Genomic DNA, 16,162 nt, shown 5'->3' with positions numbered 1-16,162 from the left:
CAGGTGCTGTGTCTTGGGATGCTTAGAGTAATTTGTTTTCATGTGGTCTCCCCCATCAGACTGTGAGTTCCTTCAGATGAGGGGCTGTATTTTATATTTCTTCCAATCCCTAACACCTCAGTATATAGTAGGCACTTAATAAATGTTTATTGATTGACTATTAATCTCTAGATGAGAGGGGATGGTTGGGCTGGAGACCCTTCCAGCTCTAGATCTGTAATTGCTGTACGAATTCTCTCCTAGCAATGACCATATTTGTCCCAGTCTGACCTGGTTGGTCAGAAAACGGGCCCTTTTCGGAGTACGACGTCCCGCCCTCTCTTCGCCCCCAGGAGTGGGAAGGGGGCGGGTCTCCGCCCACGCCGGTGACGCGCTGACGTCTGCGAGCGGTGACACCGCCCCGCTCTCGAGTCTGGGAGCCTGGGAGCTGGGGAGCCGGGAGTTGGGGGGGGGGCGGGCAGCGGTGGCGGCGCCGGTTTACTCTTAGAGCGGGGCCCCTGGCGCGGCGCCGGTTCCCGCCCTCTGGGCCCTGGCAGGCGGCTACCCCCAGGCCTCCTGGGAGCTCCCTTCGGCATCGGTCCGTCATCATGGTGTCCTCCGGCCTTTGGATCACCCGTCCTTATTGAGCCCTCAGGAAGCGAGCGAGTCCTGGGACCAACATGCCTGCCCGTGAGTGAGGGGTCGGGGCCGGGGTCGGAGCTGGTCACTGGTAGGGAGAGGGGATGGGAGAGGCCCTGGATGTCCGTGTGTCTGTGTGATTGTCTGACTGGAACTGGTCTGACTGACGGTCCGAAACGTCTGCTCAGGAGGGGGCGGGGCTGAGGGGAGCCCGGAAGCCGGGGCCAGTTAGGGCTTCCCTCTCCTTTCTCGTGTTCCCGTGTGTGTCTGTCTGGGTGTGTATGTGTGGTGTCTGTGTGTGCGTGTGTGTGTATGTGTGTGTGTGTGTGTGTGTGCGTGTGCGCGCGCGCGAGCCTCTGCCTGTGCTGTGCGGGAGGCGGGTGAGGGAGGTCATTGCCAGGAGGATTGGGGATTTTTCTGAACATTGGTGGTCGTGGCATAGCTAGAGGTAGTCAGGAACGCCAGGGAAGGAATTCGGACCGAGGAGCTTGAGGAGGCCGGGGCAGAGAGAGTTGGGCAAAGAGAAGAGGGGAAAGCGTGTGCCAGTGACGGGGAGTGAGCTCCGGGGAGGACGTGTGGCACGGGCTAAGCCAAAGCTTCCAGCACAAATCCCTTGTTGGGAGCCTTAGGCCGGTACTGGGCCAGGCGGCGTTTATAAAGCACCTGCTGTGTGCCAGGCACTGGGGTAAGCTTCCAGTCAGGTAGCATTTATTAAGTACCTGCTGTAGGAGGACAGCTAGGTTAGTGCAATGTGGGTAGACCTCTGGGCCTGGAGTTGACTTGAGTTCAAATCAAGCTTCAGACACTCACTGGCTGGCAAGTCACTTAACCCTATTTGCCTCAGTTTCCTCATCTGCAAAATGAGCTGGAGAAGGAAATAAACCACTCCACTATCTTTATCAAGAAATCCCAGGGGCAGCTAGGTGGCACAGTGAGTAGAGCACCAGACCTGAGTCAGGAAGCCCTGAGTTCAAATGAGGCCTCAGATACATAACATTTACTAGTTGTGTGATCTTGAGCAAGTCACTTAACTCCAATTGCCCTGCCTTCCCCCCTCTGAAAAGACCCCCCCCCCCAATCCCAAATACAGTCAGGAAGAGTTGGACACGATTGGGTAGCAACAGTAACTATATGCCTAGAGATACAAAAGTCAGCCAAGGAGCATTTATTAAGCTCCTTCTGTGTGCCAGACACTGGGTCAAGTACTGGTTGATATAAAGAAAGCAAAAGGTAGTTCCTGCTCTCAAGAAGCTCTCTGACTTGAATTGAGTGAGCGGGTGCTGATTGGAGAATATGGGCTGAGTATTAGGGCTAGAAAGTGGCCTGCAGGGCAGCTCTTTTTTGCCTGAGACCTAAGTTAGTAGCAAGTCTAGGAATAGAAAGAACCCTTAACTCCTAGTTCCCTACACCATTTTCAGGACTTTTTGAATTGGGGAAGGGGGCCTCTTGATCAAAGAGGTAGAAATTCAGTCTTTGGGAGATTTTCTTAAAGTTCAGGATCGATCAGGTGTAGCAGCAAGCACCCCAAGCGTCCTCAGGGTTTGCAGCTACCACAGGTTCTTGGATCTGCTTTGTTAAAGGAAAGCAACTCAAAATGGGTTAACAAGCTTACTTTAATCAGTCAGACATATATCGTTTACCTTGTTCAGGAGAAAAGGTCAGTACCCTGAACCTCAAAGTATACAGGCATAATTATCAAGACAGAAACATCAAGTAGACAGATTTCCAAACTGTCCAACCATTACATCCATACCCAGTCAACATCTGGGTTTCCACATTCTGGGTTTTTCAAAGCCGGGGACTCTCAACAACGGCTTCCCAGAATTCAGATCAAATCACAGAACACTTCTCAAAGTGAGTCCCAAAACAAAGCTACACATCAGGGCTTATATAGCCTTCTCCTGGCTCAGAAAATGTAACAACCTTATTGACCCACTGGCTAATCAAAAAGTATCTACTGAAAAACAAGCCTCCCTCCCCAAGCTTCTGGTGCACTTTAGCCTAGGGGCAGGAAAGATCTTTAAAATTTACATTCTTATTACATCAGGTCACTGTGCTTTGCAGCAAACTAAAGTGGTTCCTTGTTAACTCTGAGATTAAATATAAACAAACTTCTGTGTGTGTTATTTAAAGCCCTTCACAACTGGGCTATGGCCTACCTCTCCAACAGCAAACATTTCCAGGCTTATTACATGTTTCCGACTCAAGCTGTCCTTTCTGTTCCTCACCTTATTTTCTCTCTTTACCCTTCCAACTTCTCACCTTCACCCATCAAATTCCCTGGTTTTCTTTGATCTCAAGCATTATCTACTATTTGGGACTTTTTTTTTTTTTATGAACCCTAGTGCCTTTCTCCACCTCAATTACCTTGTATCTATTTTATGTATACCTACATATTCAAATGTCACCCAGGCTAGATTTGTAAGTTCCTTAAAGATAGGGACAGTTAGTTTCTCTTTTGTTTTTGTGTCCCATGGTGCTATCAAGGTGATAAGCACATGGTAAGTGTTTAAAAACACTTACTGATTGACTTTTTTTTTTTCTTTGTGAGAAAATTAGCCAGCTTGCAATAAATAAATAGGCTTTACCAGCATCTTGAGGCAAACAGCACTACTCTGTTCCTGATGGCCTATTTTAAATAAATCCAGATGCTTGTAGCTTTATAAAAAGGGGTTGGTGCCTCATAAAGGGAAAGAGATGACAGTGAATCCATATCTGGAGGAAAAAGTAGAGGAAAAAGGGATTTTGCATATCTTAGAAATGTAGTACTTGATTATTATAAGGTAAGTACTATTTGGCTGACTATTCATTAGAGTTTGTAAATAAACTGCTTTTTTAATCTTTACTGTTTGGGGAGATTATAATGGAGATAATGGTGAGATTGAGTTCAATCTCATGTTTTCTCTAATAGAGGGTAAATAGGGATTTTGCAGATTTAGAGTTTATAAAATACTAAAAATAAACATAAAAATGACATTGACTTAAAATTATGCTTAATGCGTGTTATTTTATTGATTTGTGAAGTGGTATTGTTTCTATTACAAAAAAAATTACTTAATTTAGTAGCGTTAAAGTGATAAATTAACAATTTCTTCATCTTGCCCTGAAACCTCACAGTTCTCAACAATGCATTCTTTTTTTTTCCCTTGTCCATTTTATTCTAGAAAGAAAAGAAGGAGAAAACTGTACATGCTGCATTATTAGCATCCTTAAAAGACTTACTATAGCAATCTAGGCCCTTAGTGTCTGGTGAAGGGCTATAGAAAAACAATTCATCTTTTAAGTTTTGATATACTTTACAAAAATGGTTATCAAGTGTAATGTGATAAATTTTGCATAAATAAACTAAATCAGCACTTTTTAATTGTTACCGAAATACATAGTTGAATTTGGGGACAGATTTTTTAAAAATTCTATTTAGTATTCATACTTTTTGGCAGCTTATTTTTATCTAATTTGATACCTATACTTTTCAGTAATAATGTTTAAATAAGACAACTGGTAGAAAATTGGGACGAGGGGCAGGGAATCTAACAGTATAATAACTATTAGTGTTTAGAAAAGAGGCAAGTAAGTACTATGATATTAGTGCAAAGAACAGAAATGCTTTATTGTAATTCTCTTTGTAGAACAAGTAGCCCCCTAAAAATAATCTAAATTTTTCTTTTAATGTTAGGTTTAAATAGTTCATGTACAACTGACTACCTCTTAAAGATTTTGCTTAGTAAAAAAAAAAGCTATTCTTTTGCTTTGTCATAAAATTATGCTGTTTTTTTTCTACTTTAGTGGTAAATAATTTGCTATGATAAATGTGAAGATTCTATTTTCAATCTTGCTCTATGTAATTGCTTTTTGAACTGGCATATGATAATTAGAATCAAATCAAGAATGTAGTACAGTGGAAACAGTAATCATTTCAGGTCTGATCTATAAAAATTATTCTTGAAAATTGCTGGAGACTTTTCTTTATATAGGGAATGTAAGGGGGGGAAACAAACCCTGACTGAAACACTTCCTTAACCTGAAAGTGAAAAGACCGGTGATGGGAACAAACGATATTATGTAGGAACACTCTGATAGTATCCCTTTAGTGCTCAGCTTTTGTTTACCTTTTAAAACTGTGTTCATTTTCAAGATTTTTCAGACCTAGAACCATATGATCAGAAGACCTTGGTTTCTAAGTTTCTTTATTTTTTAATTCTGGGAAGATGAGTCAAACTTATAAACCATCATTAAGCATCTTGACTTAATCCTAAGTAATATTGTACCTCTGAGAAAAGTCAATAGACAACTGCTGTTCACCATCAATGTTCACTGATTAGTTGTAATTTCAGGTAAGCAGGCTTACATAAACTTATTCGGGGATGTATGTTATGGGTCTAAAATAAAGTAACATTTTGCCTTCCCTTATTTATGATATTCTTAGCAGTCAGTCAGTTATCATATATTAATACCCCTATTGTGTGCCAGACACTGTGCCAAGTGCTGGGGATTCAAAAAGAGGCAAAGAAAGGCTCTAGGAGCTCTCACAGTCTGATGGGGAGAAATCGTGTAATACCTATGTACAAACAAGCTATATAGAGGGTAAATTGGAAATAATCAACAGAGGAGGGCACTAGAATCAAGGATGATCAGGAACGACTTATTGTAGAAGGTAAGATTTTAGCTGGGACTTGAAGGAGGCCAGAAGATAGAGATGAGGAGGGAGAGAACATTCCAGGCAAGACAGGAGTGGGTGGAGGAGGCAGAGACACAGCTAGTGAAAATTCCCAGAGTCAGGATGTGGAATGTCTTGTTCAAGGAATAGCAAGGTATTAATTTCTAGTATTTTCATGTTATCTGTGTAAAAGCTATTATCCACTGCTATGGAAAATTGAACCATCATTTAAAAAAATCTGTTCACTTAGGTTTTGTGTAATTTAATATCTTTGGTTATTTGTGTCATTTTTCTGACTTGTGACCCTAGGCCAGTAGGGGTAATAATACCCTAAAGATATCATTGAACAGAAAAGCCATCATAAAGGTTAAATTTCTATGAGCTTGTTGAGATATTATTATTGTTGTTGTTACTCTTTTTGAAATAAGTATTGTATTGCTTTTAAAACAAATTTGTTAGACCTCAATAAATAGTAATGATTTCACCAGAGATGGCATTCTCTTACCCAATAGACTATTCTTTTTGTCATCTTTGTTTGGACTTGATTATATCTGCCACGTTTCTAGCGTTATTGATCTGAAAGGAGAATAACTTTTTTTAAAATTCTATTATAGTAATTCTTGAAGTGAGTGAAATCATCACTTCAGAATTTTTATTCTGAGCATAATCTTTGCTTTTTGATACAGATTTTAAGACTTATACAAAATAACTACTGCTGCTTTCTCTACCCATACTAATCCCTAGACTCACTCCATTTTCTGCTGCCTGACCCTCCAGTTAATGAAGTAATTACAGAAGTTGAAAATTGAATTTAGATCCGGGTTTTCTGGCAACTAAAAAAAACAAGTTAGGTGGTAAAATTCTAATTGATAAAAGAAAGTATACAAGTTTATCTGAAAATACAAACTTTCTAAGGCAGTAAGTTAAATGAGTGATCCAGGCTTTGAGTAATAGAATAGAAGGTCTACAAAAGTCACATTCAAATGGACATTTCTTCTTTCTATCCTAAGCTGAAGTTATAAATATAACTATATATTTGTGGAGCTGAGATAATTTGGAGGTATTTTACTTTCTGATGATTTAACTTAATAAAGGGGTAGTGCTTTTTAACATCTCTGTTAACCTGTGTCTCTCAAATATCAGTAGTTTCAAGTGAGACTTTGTCAGAAAACAGTCAGTTCATGTTTGAATTCTCCTGGAATCATGGAAATGACAGTAATCTGTTTTGTTCATTGAGTAGGGATCCATATGCTTTAAATTCTAAATATGGGGGAGGCAAGAGTTGACATTCTGTTATGAAAGTTTAGGAGCCTAATTTGTAGTCTCACCCAGATGGAGAACCAGCCCACTTACACATGGAATGGTATCTATGGGTAGTAGGGCCACTATTCTCAAAAAGGCTTTTTTAAACTACTTGCAAACACTAGGACAAATACGTTTGAGACCTCAGTTTACTGCCAAGTAACATGGAAAAGATAGGGCTTACAGAATATTAAGGGTAGATCTTATAAATCAGTTACCAGAATCATAAAAAGAACCTTTTTAAAAGGCTTCTTTAAAATGACTAATTTTATTATATCTCAATCCTAATAACTGAGTAAACTGCAAAATGCATCTGAGCATCTCAGCTCAGCTTATTCATCCCTTGAATGGGATTCTGTTCAGCTTAATTCTACAAACATTTAAATGCCTTCTCTGCATAAATCACTGAGATACAGAGATAAATAAAATATTACTCTTGACCACTAGTTTACTATCTACTGATATTACTTATTTAAATGATTGCCAGCTTACCAGCAGCTTATGCTTCATAGTTTGCTTGGAACTTGAAAACATTTTTCCATAGAAACGTTTTATACTGTGTTATTGCTTAAGTGATCTTTTGGAATCTGGCCACCTTTAATTATATTGTTTTTATGGGAAAATTAATTTGTTATTCTAGGAATTTTTAGATATATCAGGAATTCACTTTCTTCCTTCTAGCACCTCAAAGAATATACCACTGAGTCCTCCCTACAATGCAATATTAAGAGAAAATAGTAATAAGAGTATACTTAGAACTCCTCTATTGGGCCACAGGAGGGCTGGGAAGGCACCAATGGAGTCCTAGAGAAGTGGAAACAGGAAATTTTTCATGGATGATGTTCACTGGGGAGGGGGAATGCTAACAGCTTCAGCATTAAAGTTAACCCCTGGCTTAGGAACATTTGTTTGTTTATGATGGATGTTTCTAAGTTTGGGCATTTGGACTAGAAGAATACAGGGACCAGAATTAAGTTCTCTCTTAAGTCAGCCAAGGGGTAGCTTTAATGGAAGATCTGCACTCCTAAAAGAATTTCTTTCTGGACTTCATCTTTCTATAAATCATGACTCAGAAAACCTTTGACCACAAATTTGGCTGCTTTTATTATTTCTTACTATCAGTCTGTAGTAGAACCAGTGGGGAAAAGTAGAATGGAGAGAGCATGGAATAAATGTTTCCTAGAAGTCAATGGAGTAAATGATTAAAGATTTGTGGAGAAGTTTCTTAGTGACTTTGCTTTTTAAAAAGTTAATTTTGGGGGCAGCCAGGTAGCACAGTGAGTAAGAGCATGGGCCCCAGTTTTGGGATGACCTGGGGGATTGAAGCAGGGCTCAGACACTTAGCATCCACCCAGAAACACCTGGCCATGTAACCTTGAGCAAGTTACTTAACCCCAATTGCTTTAAAAAAAAAAAGTGAATTTTGACAATTTGATATGGTGTCCCAATTTGACAGAAATTGCCAATAATGTATAAAAAGAATTGTTTGAAGTAAATTTAATAAAGGTAGACTGAGGTACAGACTTTGAGCAAGATCACTTTATACTGATGTGTATACAACCTGTTAACAAAGCAGGCTATACTAAGAAAGGTGGGCTGGCATTCAGATGAGACTAATCACCACTCCCTTCACTGACAGTTAAAGAATATTAATTGTTTTATGGGACTCATCTTAATGTTGTAATCTTTGATAGGGGGTTAAAACTACTGGACTTGCTATCTTCTTAGAAGAGATAAAATCTACCCTGATTGCTCAAAGACAGCATTATCTTTTGGGGATGGTATCACTTTAATAAACAGATGTCCTGGAACTATCCTAGGGGCTACCACTAAGAGGAATAACAACTTTTCTTTTAATTATAACTTTAAACTAACTCAGAGAGAAAGCTAATACCTGAACTTAACTCAGGGAAGGACATAGATGCAGACTCAATTATAAAAGTCATTACAGCATAAAATCATTTACATTGTAGGATCAGTATAGTAGAAAATAAATACAATTTTAATTTTGACCTTTTATGGATGCAGTTAAAGTTCAGTGGAACAGCATTTTACTTAGATTCTGATATTTCTGTTTCCTCCAAATTTTTGAATAAGTGATTAAATAATGTTGGCAGTAAACTCTGTCCTTCCTGAAGTAATGTTAGCTGCCTGGTTCTATCATTTTGCTTTTGAATATAAGTGGGATGGTTCTGTGAATGACTGAATAGTAGGCGGAAATGGTTGTTCTAAAAGGAAAAGAGATAATAGTGCTTTTTACTTTATCGTTGCCATCCTTTAAGAGAGAGAGGAGTTTTGCTTTTTTAAGTGGTAATATTGTCAGTCATGAAAACTTGAGAGTTCAGAATGAGTCATTTTATGTTGGAACATCTTAATAGGTTTTATTTTCTCAAATGATCCTGTCTGATAGCAACAGTACCAACTCATGAGTGAATATGTTCTTGAATTAATGGCAATTTCTACTATGATTAATATGTCAAAACTGTCAAAATTCTCTTTTCATTGTTATTTGCTGAACTTAACTCTGTTCTTGAAAGAACTCAGTTTTTATCACTGGTGGGAAAATCAGGCTAAATCTTTCCCCCTTTGAAAGTTGTCACCTGCTCAGGGGTTACTGATAATTTTCATTAAAGGTTTTCTTTTCTCTCTTCTCTTTTAACCTTCTCTGGATATTTTATGTACCAGATATATTCCTTTTACACTTTCTTTGACTATTTTGGTGGTAGATGTTTATAATAACTCTTGTCTGTAGGAGAAATACTGTTCTTTTAAAACTTCATTATTTTAATTTTTATTCCCAATTGGTGAATTATTCTGTTCTGCCCTTCCCTTTTTTTTTTTACATCTTATTCTCTAGGGTATTTCTGCTGGAGCAGTTCTTGGCTAACGCCTAAGTATTCATCACACCCCTTCTATTTAATTGGCTTTTTTGAACAGCTGCCTTGGCAATTTGCTCTGAAGCTGAGATTGCACTTTTAAATGGATCTCACACTGGTTGCTCAGAGAATAAAAGGCAAAAGATTTATGTTGGCCATTATCAATTGTGAAACCTGCACAGTTTGATGACATACCGTGTTTCCCCGATAAGACCTATCCTGAAAATAAGCCCTCCCCTTACTGTGTAAGATTCCTCTAAAATAAGCCCTCCCCCCAAAATACGCCCTATTCAGATTGCTATATGCACCGTCCCCCCCCGTGAAACGCACGCCGCACTCCGAGCTGCATCCAATCAGAGCTGCAGCAGTGAGCGCGTCATCCTGTTCTTCCCCAGTGATTTGCTTATTGATTAAAGGTACATTTTTTGGTTCACATTTACCTGTTTATTAAAATTGCTGTCAATGTTCATTAAAATAAGCCCTCCCCTGAAAATAAGCCCTCTGGTGTTTTTCTGTCCAAAATATATAATAAGACAGTGTCTTATTATCGGGGAAACATGGTATAAGGGTTAGGTTAAAGTATTGCACTTGAAGTTGCAAAGACCAATTCTGACTTAGGAAGTTGTAAAACAAATGTGATTGAGACAAATGATCAAATTTTTCTGACTACTAATAAAATGGGTGTAGATGATATTAACCTTCTGGGGATGTTAGGATACAGTGAGAGAATTTATACAACTAGATTTTGGAAATAACCTATGAACACAATTTTTAGGTGAAAATATAAACTGTGTAGGAGGTGATTTATTTTTCCAAAAGTCTTAGGAAGGGATAGGAAGTGTAGTAGAAAGACAGTGGACTAAGAAGTGAGATCTGAGCACTTAGCAGCTTGTCACATGGGGATAGTATTTCATAGTGTTGGGATTTGGATCATATATCCTACAGGAGCATAATACTGTATTTCACAATTGAGTTCAGTTCACGAAACATTTTTATGAGCAGTAGGTGGATAAAGTACAGGGCCTGTAGTCCAGGAAGACCTGAGTTTGAACCCAGCCTCAAGACAGTTACTAGCTACTGTGTTTCCCCGATAATAAGACACTGTCTTATTAATTTTTTTGGAAAGAAAAACACAAGAGGGCTTATTTTCAAGGGAGGGCTTATGTTGTCCTGCCTCAGCTCTCCTCCGTGGCACTGCTCTCAGTGGCACTGCTCTCAATGGCACTGGCAAGCAAATCACTGGGGAAGAACAGGATGACACGCTCACTGCTGCAGCTCTGATTGGATGCAGCTCGGAGCGCGGCGTGCGTTTCACCCAGTGGGGGGGGACGGTGCATACAGAGGGTACCGTAATGTAGCGCAGGGGATCACCTTCACTACAGTAGCAATCTCAATAGGGCTTATTTTAGAAGAATCTTACACAGTAAGGGGAGGGCTTATTTTCGGGATAGGTCTTATTATTGGGGAAACACGGTTATGTGACACTAGCTATGTGACCCTGGGCAAGTCACTTCACCTTGTTTACCTTGGCTTCCTCATCTGTAAAATGAGCTGGAGAAGGAAACTACTCCACTGTCTTTGCCAAGAAAACCCCAAATAGGGTCACAAAGATTTGGACATGACTGAAACAACTGAACAATAACAAAAATTTTATGCAGAACACTATTCTGGGCTGATGTGGAGGTCCCTGTCTTCAGTTTATAGTAAATTTAGGAGGTGTTATGAATTATCGAAGATATTAGATGTTAATTGTGAACTAAAAAGATTTTAAGAATTAATGATCTAGTGATATGAGAAAGAAGGGAGGAGTGTTTGGCAAGTAGAGGTTTGGGATTCTTTTTATGTTTGGGTAAGTTTATGGGGGATCAAATTGCTTACAGGAGCATAATATGGTATTTCACAGTTGAGTTTAATTCACCAAACATTTTTTATGGGAACAGTGGATAGAGCACAGGGCCTGGAGTCAGGAGGACCTGAGTTCCAATGCAGACATAGATAATTTACTTAGCTATGTGACCCCAGGCAAATCACTTAATCCTGTTTGCCTCAGTTTCCTTAACTGGAAAATGAGGTGGAGAAGGAAATGGCAAACCACTCCAGTGTCTTTGCCAAGAAAATCACAAATAGGGTCACAGAGAGTGATCTGAAACTCAGTAACAATTTTTGCAGGTCTAAAATTGTTCTATAAAATCAAATCTTTAATTATATATTTGAGTAGATGTGAATTAAAGTTCCATTAATCTTACTAGTTAAGTATGATTAGTTTTGAAAAGTAAAAGTGTCTATTTCCTTCTTGTACTTCACTATCATTAAAATTGTTACAAGTAGTTCTTTGGTGTTCAGGTTATTTGTGTTTTTGAAAATGGCAGAAAATGATGTTTCTTCAGTTCTTTCTGTTCTGTATGATGGAAATTTACTAAAGGACTGAAATATTATAATATTGATTTTTTTTCTCAAATGAAAATTTTTATTTAGAGCCTATTCTTATTGATTAATAGGGGCTTTACTTAACCACCTTGTCAAAATATAAATATGAACAAAATCGATAACTTCCTTCTGTTTTAGCATATATCAATGATATCCCTATCATATTAAAATTTAATAAAGATGACTTTATTTAAACTTTTATTCATTTTTTCCCCCTGTTCCCTGACTAATGGGCCATTCCTTATAATAAGAGTGGAAAAAGAAAGGAAGGAAAAAAAGGGAGACCACCAATCAATACATTATTAGTCTCTTACAGTATATGCATATCCCATACCCATTGCGTCCTATATCTGTAAAGAACAGGAAAGAGGGATATATTCTCAACTAGCCCCAGGATTGAGCTTGGTAATTATAAGGATGCTGACCTTAGTTTTACTTATTTATTTTTGTTTACATTGTTGTGGACAGTTATGCTTTCCTGCTACTGTTTACTTTTCATCAGTTTACAGAGAGTCATGAAATTAAGGAAAAAATAGCTTTTGATTATGGTTCATCATAGTCAAATATTTTTAGCATAAGTACTCAGTAATTTGGAGTATCCTTGTTTTTTAATTTGATTTTTAAATAAACTTTTTTTTAGGATCACTGGGCCTCAGAGTTAGTGGCTTCAGAGACCAAGCCATTTCAACCAGAATATGAACAGGGACCTAGTCCATACCATCTCCAACTGAGTGGTCATTTCATTCTTTTTCAAATCTTCTATGATGGGGCACTCACTATCTCCTAAGGCAGTACATTCCATTTTCACACAGTGCTAATGATTTTCTTTTTCCTTAAAACTGAAAAATGTCTCTGCAGCATCCACCCATTTTTTCTAATGCTGCCTGAAAAGAACTAGATATCCCTTTGCCAAGGGGTCAGACTTTCATAGGTTTAAAGATCATTATGATGAACCTACTAAGTTTAAGCTAAACATTTAAGTTTAACCGATTCTTATTTAGCATAACCTGTAGTCCCTTTATAATCCTCTATTCAGCCACCAATGTGGCTCTCTGATCATGTCACTTCCCCTGCCCCCCGGTAAACTACAGTGGTTCCCTACCACGTCCAGGTTCAAATACAAAATGCTCAATTTATCAAAGTCCTTCATAACCCAGCCCCTTTCTACCTTTCCAGTCTTTTTAAACCTTACACCCTACCACTTACTCTTCTATCTAGTGACAAGACCTTCTTGCTGTTACCTGAACAAGACACTCCATCTCTTGGCCCCAACCATTTTCTCTGGCTGTCCCCCATGCCTGGAATGCTCTTCTTCCTCATTTCTGCCTCCTGGATTCCTTGGCTTTCAAGTTCCAGGTAAAACCTCACTTTTTACAGGAAGCCTATCCCAGTTCCTTTTAATACTAGTGCCTTCCTCTGTTAATTATTTCCTTTTTTTATCCAACATATAGCTTGTTTATACACATTTGTATGTTGTCTCCACTGGATTGTGAGCTCCTTGATGTTATGGACTGTCTTTTTCCATTCTTTGCATCCCCAGCATTTAGCACTTTTGCCTCATACATATTAATTGCTTAATAAATGTTCATTGACTGACCTGTCATTGAACTTACGGCCAATAAAATCTTGAGATCTTTTTCCAAGCAGTTAGCTAACCTATCACATCTTGTGCTTGTGAAGTTGATTTCTCAAATCTGCATTTAAGAATTTATATTTTGTCTTTTTAAAATTTCATCTTATTTGATTAAGTCAAATGACATATTTTTGGATCCTAGATATTGTCCACTATGTTGACTGCCTTCTTCTAAATTTGTGTAATCTTCACATTTGATAAGCATACCAATTACATATTCATGTCATTTATAAAAATGTGAACTAGCACAGGCCACATCACTGGGAGCCTCTGCTACGAATCTCTAACAGTTCAAGTCAGCATCAGATTATTATTGACTGCTGGCTCTGTGTGGTTATTAACAGCTGGAAATTCACACTTTTTAAAGTGTTGGGCATTCAGCATGGGAAATATAAAGTTGCAAGTTTTTTTCAAAAACTTTCAGCCTTTTAGCTTTTGACAAAAAGCACTGTACTAATTTGTTGCTTTCATATTTTGATGCCTAGAGAAATAATATTGTATAATATGTATTCCATTTTAACAAATTATTAGGATTTTCCAGTTATGACTATTTTGAGAACAACAAAATACGTTTGGTCTTAAATTGGTTCAATATATGGCATGAAAAGTGTGGGTACTGTGGAAAATTCTGTATGGAGAATTATTGGCATCACTGTTTTTATTAACTTCAGTTGTATTAAAATACATTTAAAGGCTATAGGCAACCTACTGTTTTAATAGTTATTTTCCTTATTTACTGGCTACTTCCTTACTGCCTAGAAACACACTCATGAGACTCTCTCATTCTTAAAAGAACTTTAGTTGATTTTTACTATTTCAACTTGCTGTACTCCTGTGTCCCTCTTCTCCTTTGTATGCTCCTTGAGAAAACCATTATAACTGGTGCTTCTACTCCTCTCACTTGATTATAAATCTTCTGCAACCAGGCTTCTAAAACCTCATCATTCAATTGACAGTACCCTCTCAAGAGTTACCAGTGATCTCTCAGTCATCAGCTCTAATGGTCATTTTTCAGTCCTCATCCTTCCTTTCTGCTGCCTTTGACACCATTAATCACTGTCTTCTTTTGGTTACTTTGTCCACTCTAGGTTTTTAAAACACTTATGGTTTTCTGAGCTCTTTTTCAGTTTCCTGTCTTCAAGCCCTTTTTTCTTCTCTTTTTATACCAGAGCTTCTTAACTTCAGATCCACGGATAGATTTCAGGAGGTCCATAAACTAGGATAGAAAAAAAAAATCTTTATTTTTACTAACCTCCAACTGAAGTTTTACATTTCTTTGCTTATTTAAAAACATTATTTTGAAAGGGCAACATAAGCTTCACCAGATTGCCAGAGTCTGAAACAAAAAAGGTTGAGGACCCTTCCTCTACATTATATTCATATAAATATATACTAATGAATATTAGTTACTCATATTTAGTTATTCATTAACTGTCTGGGAAAATTGGACATAGATTGATAAATGTGTTTTCATTCAGTGAGCATTAAGTTCCTATTGACTTTGAGTATTGTATAATTTTGATGTTTAATTAGACTACTATTACTATTTCATATTTCCCCACAGTGTATTTCTTATTTTAAAAGTTTCTTTACATTGCTGTTATTTCTGAATACCAAACTCCCCTTCCCCTTAATAACAAAGACATATAACTTAGCAAAATAATTAAATTATCATCTTTGACAGTATGAGGGAATTCCCTCATTCTTCCTTTGTAGTCTGCCATCTCTAATGAAAAGAGTAGTGTGTGGTCATCAGCAATTAATCAATAAGCATTAAGTACCTATTATGTTGTAGGGTACTATGTTTGACAGTGGGGATATAAATACAAAAAACTGAAATAATCCCTGTCATTCTTCTAGATTCAAGATTAGTCATTAAATTCATCCAAGTTCCCAATAATACATTCTTTTTTCAAATTGAATTTTATTTTATTTTTAGTTCCAAATTCTCTCCTATCCTCACTATCCCCCACCCTTTGAGGCAAGGAAAACAAAACCTATTGCAAGTATGTAAAACAGATTCCTGCAATAGCCATGTCAGAAAGAAAGAAAGAAAGAGAAATAAAATGATAGAAAATATACTTACTTTTGCACCCTGAGTCCATCAGCACTCTAAATCTTGAGGTGAATATTTCAGCATGGTTCTTCATGAGTCCTTTCGAATTGTGTTTGGTCATTGTGTCGATCAAGAGTTCCTAAGTCTTTCAAGTTGTTTTATCTTTATAAATTATTCTAGTTCTGCTCACTTCACTTTGTATCAGTTCATAGAAGCCTCAGGTTTTCTGAAACTATTCCTTTTATCATTTCTTAGAGCACAATACCATATGCGACAATTTGTTCAGCTAATAATGTGTTTCCATTTGTCTCTCGGAAATAAGGAGTAGGAGAATGTATTTTATGTATCTTACCACATACTTTTACCAACCACAACTTTTTAAGTATGGTATAAAAGAATCTAGTACAATATATAAACCATAAATAAAACTGAAAAATAATTATTAGTGATATGTGTTGTCCCATTAGATTGTAAGCGCCTGGAGGGCAGAGATTTGCCTTCAATTTTGTTGTCAGTTTTGTTTTTGCATTTTCAGCATGTAACATAGTGCTTGACACATAGTAAATACTTAATACATGCTTTTTCATTTATTC

The 16,162-nt window shown here is 37.7% G+C and overlaps 1 protein-coding gene across 3 annotated transcripts in view; it reads left to right on the top strand.

Moving 5' to 3' along the window:
• The first annotated feature begins 372 nt into the window (after positions 1–372).
• The window catches only part of EFR3A (EFR3 homolog A), a 168,384-nt gene continuing 152,594 nt past the window's right edge, over positions 373–16,162 (top strand). The window contains exons 1-2 of one of the 3 annotated variants that reach the window (XM_069081052.1): positions 373–669; positions 13,099–13,236. In XM_069081052.1, the coding sequence (XP_068937153.1) occupies positions 660–669; positions 13,099–13,236 (148 nt within the window). In that variant the 5' untranslated portion in view covers positions 373–659. The remainder of the gene's footprint in view (positions 670–13,098; positions 13,237–16,162) is intronic. The other 2 variants (XM_069081054.1, XM_069081053.1) reach the window with 2 other exon arrangements.

Source organism: Petaurus breviceps, unplaced genomic scaffold (assembly GCF_028583685.1).
Source record: "Petaurus breviceps papuanus isolate PSGF00001 unplaced genomic scaffold, PetGlider_PUasm1.0 98, whole genome shotgun sequence".
Lineage (NCBI taxonomy): Eukaryota > Metazoa > Chordata > Mammalia > Diprotodontia > Petauridae > Petaurus > Petaurus breviceps.
This window is presented reverse-complemented; position numbering and strand designations above follow the sequence as displayed.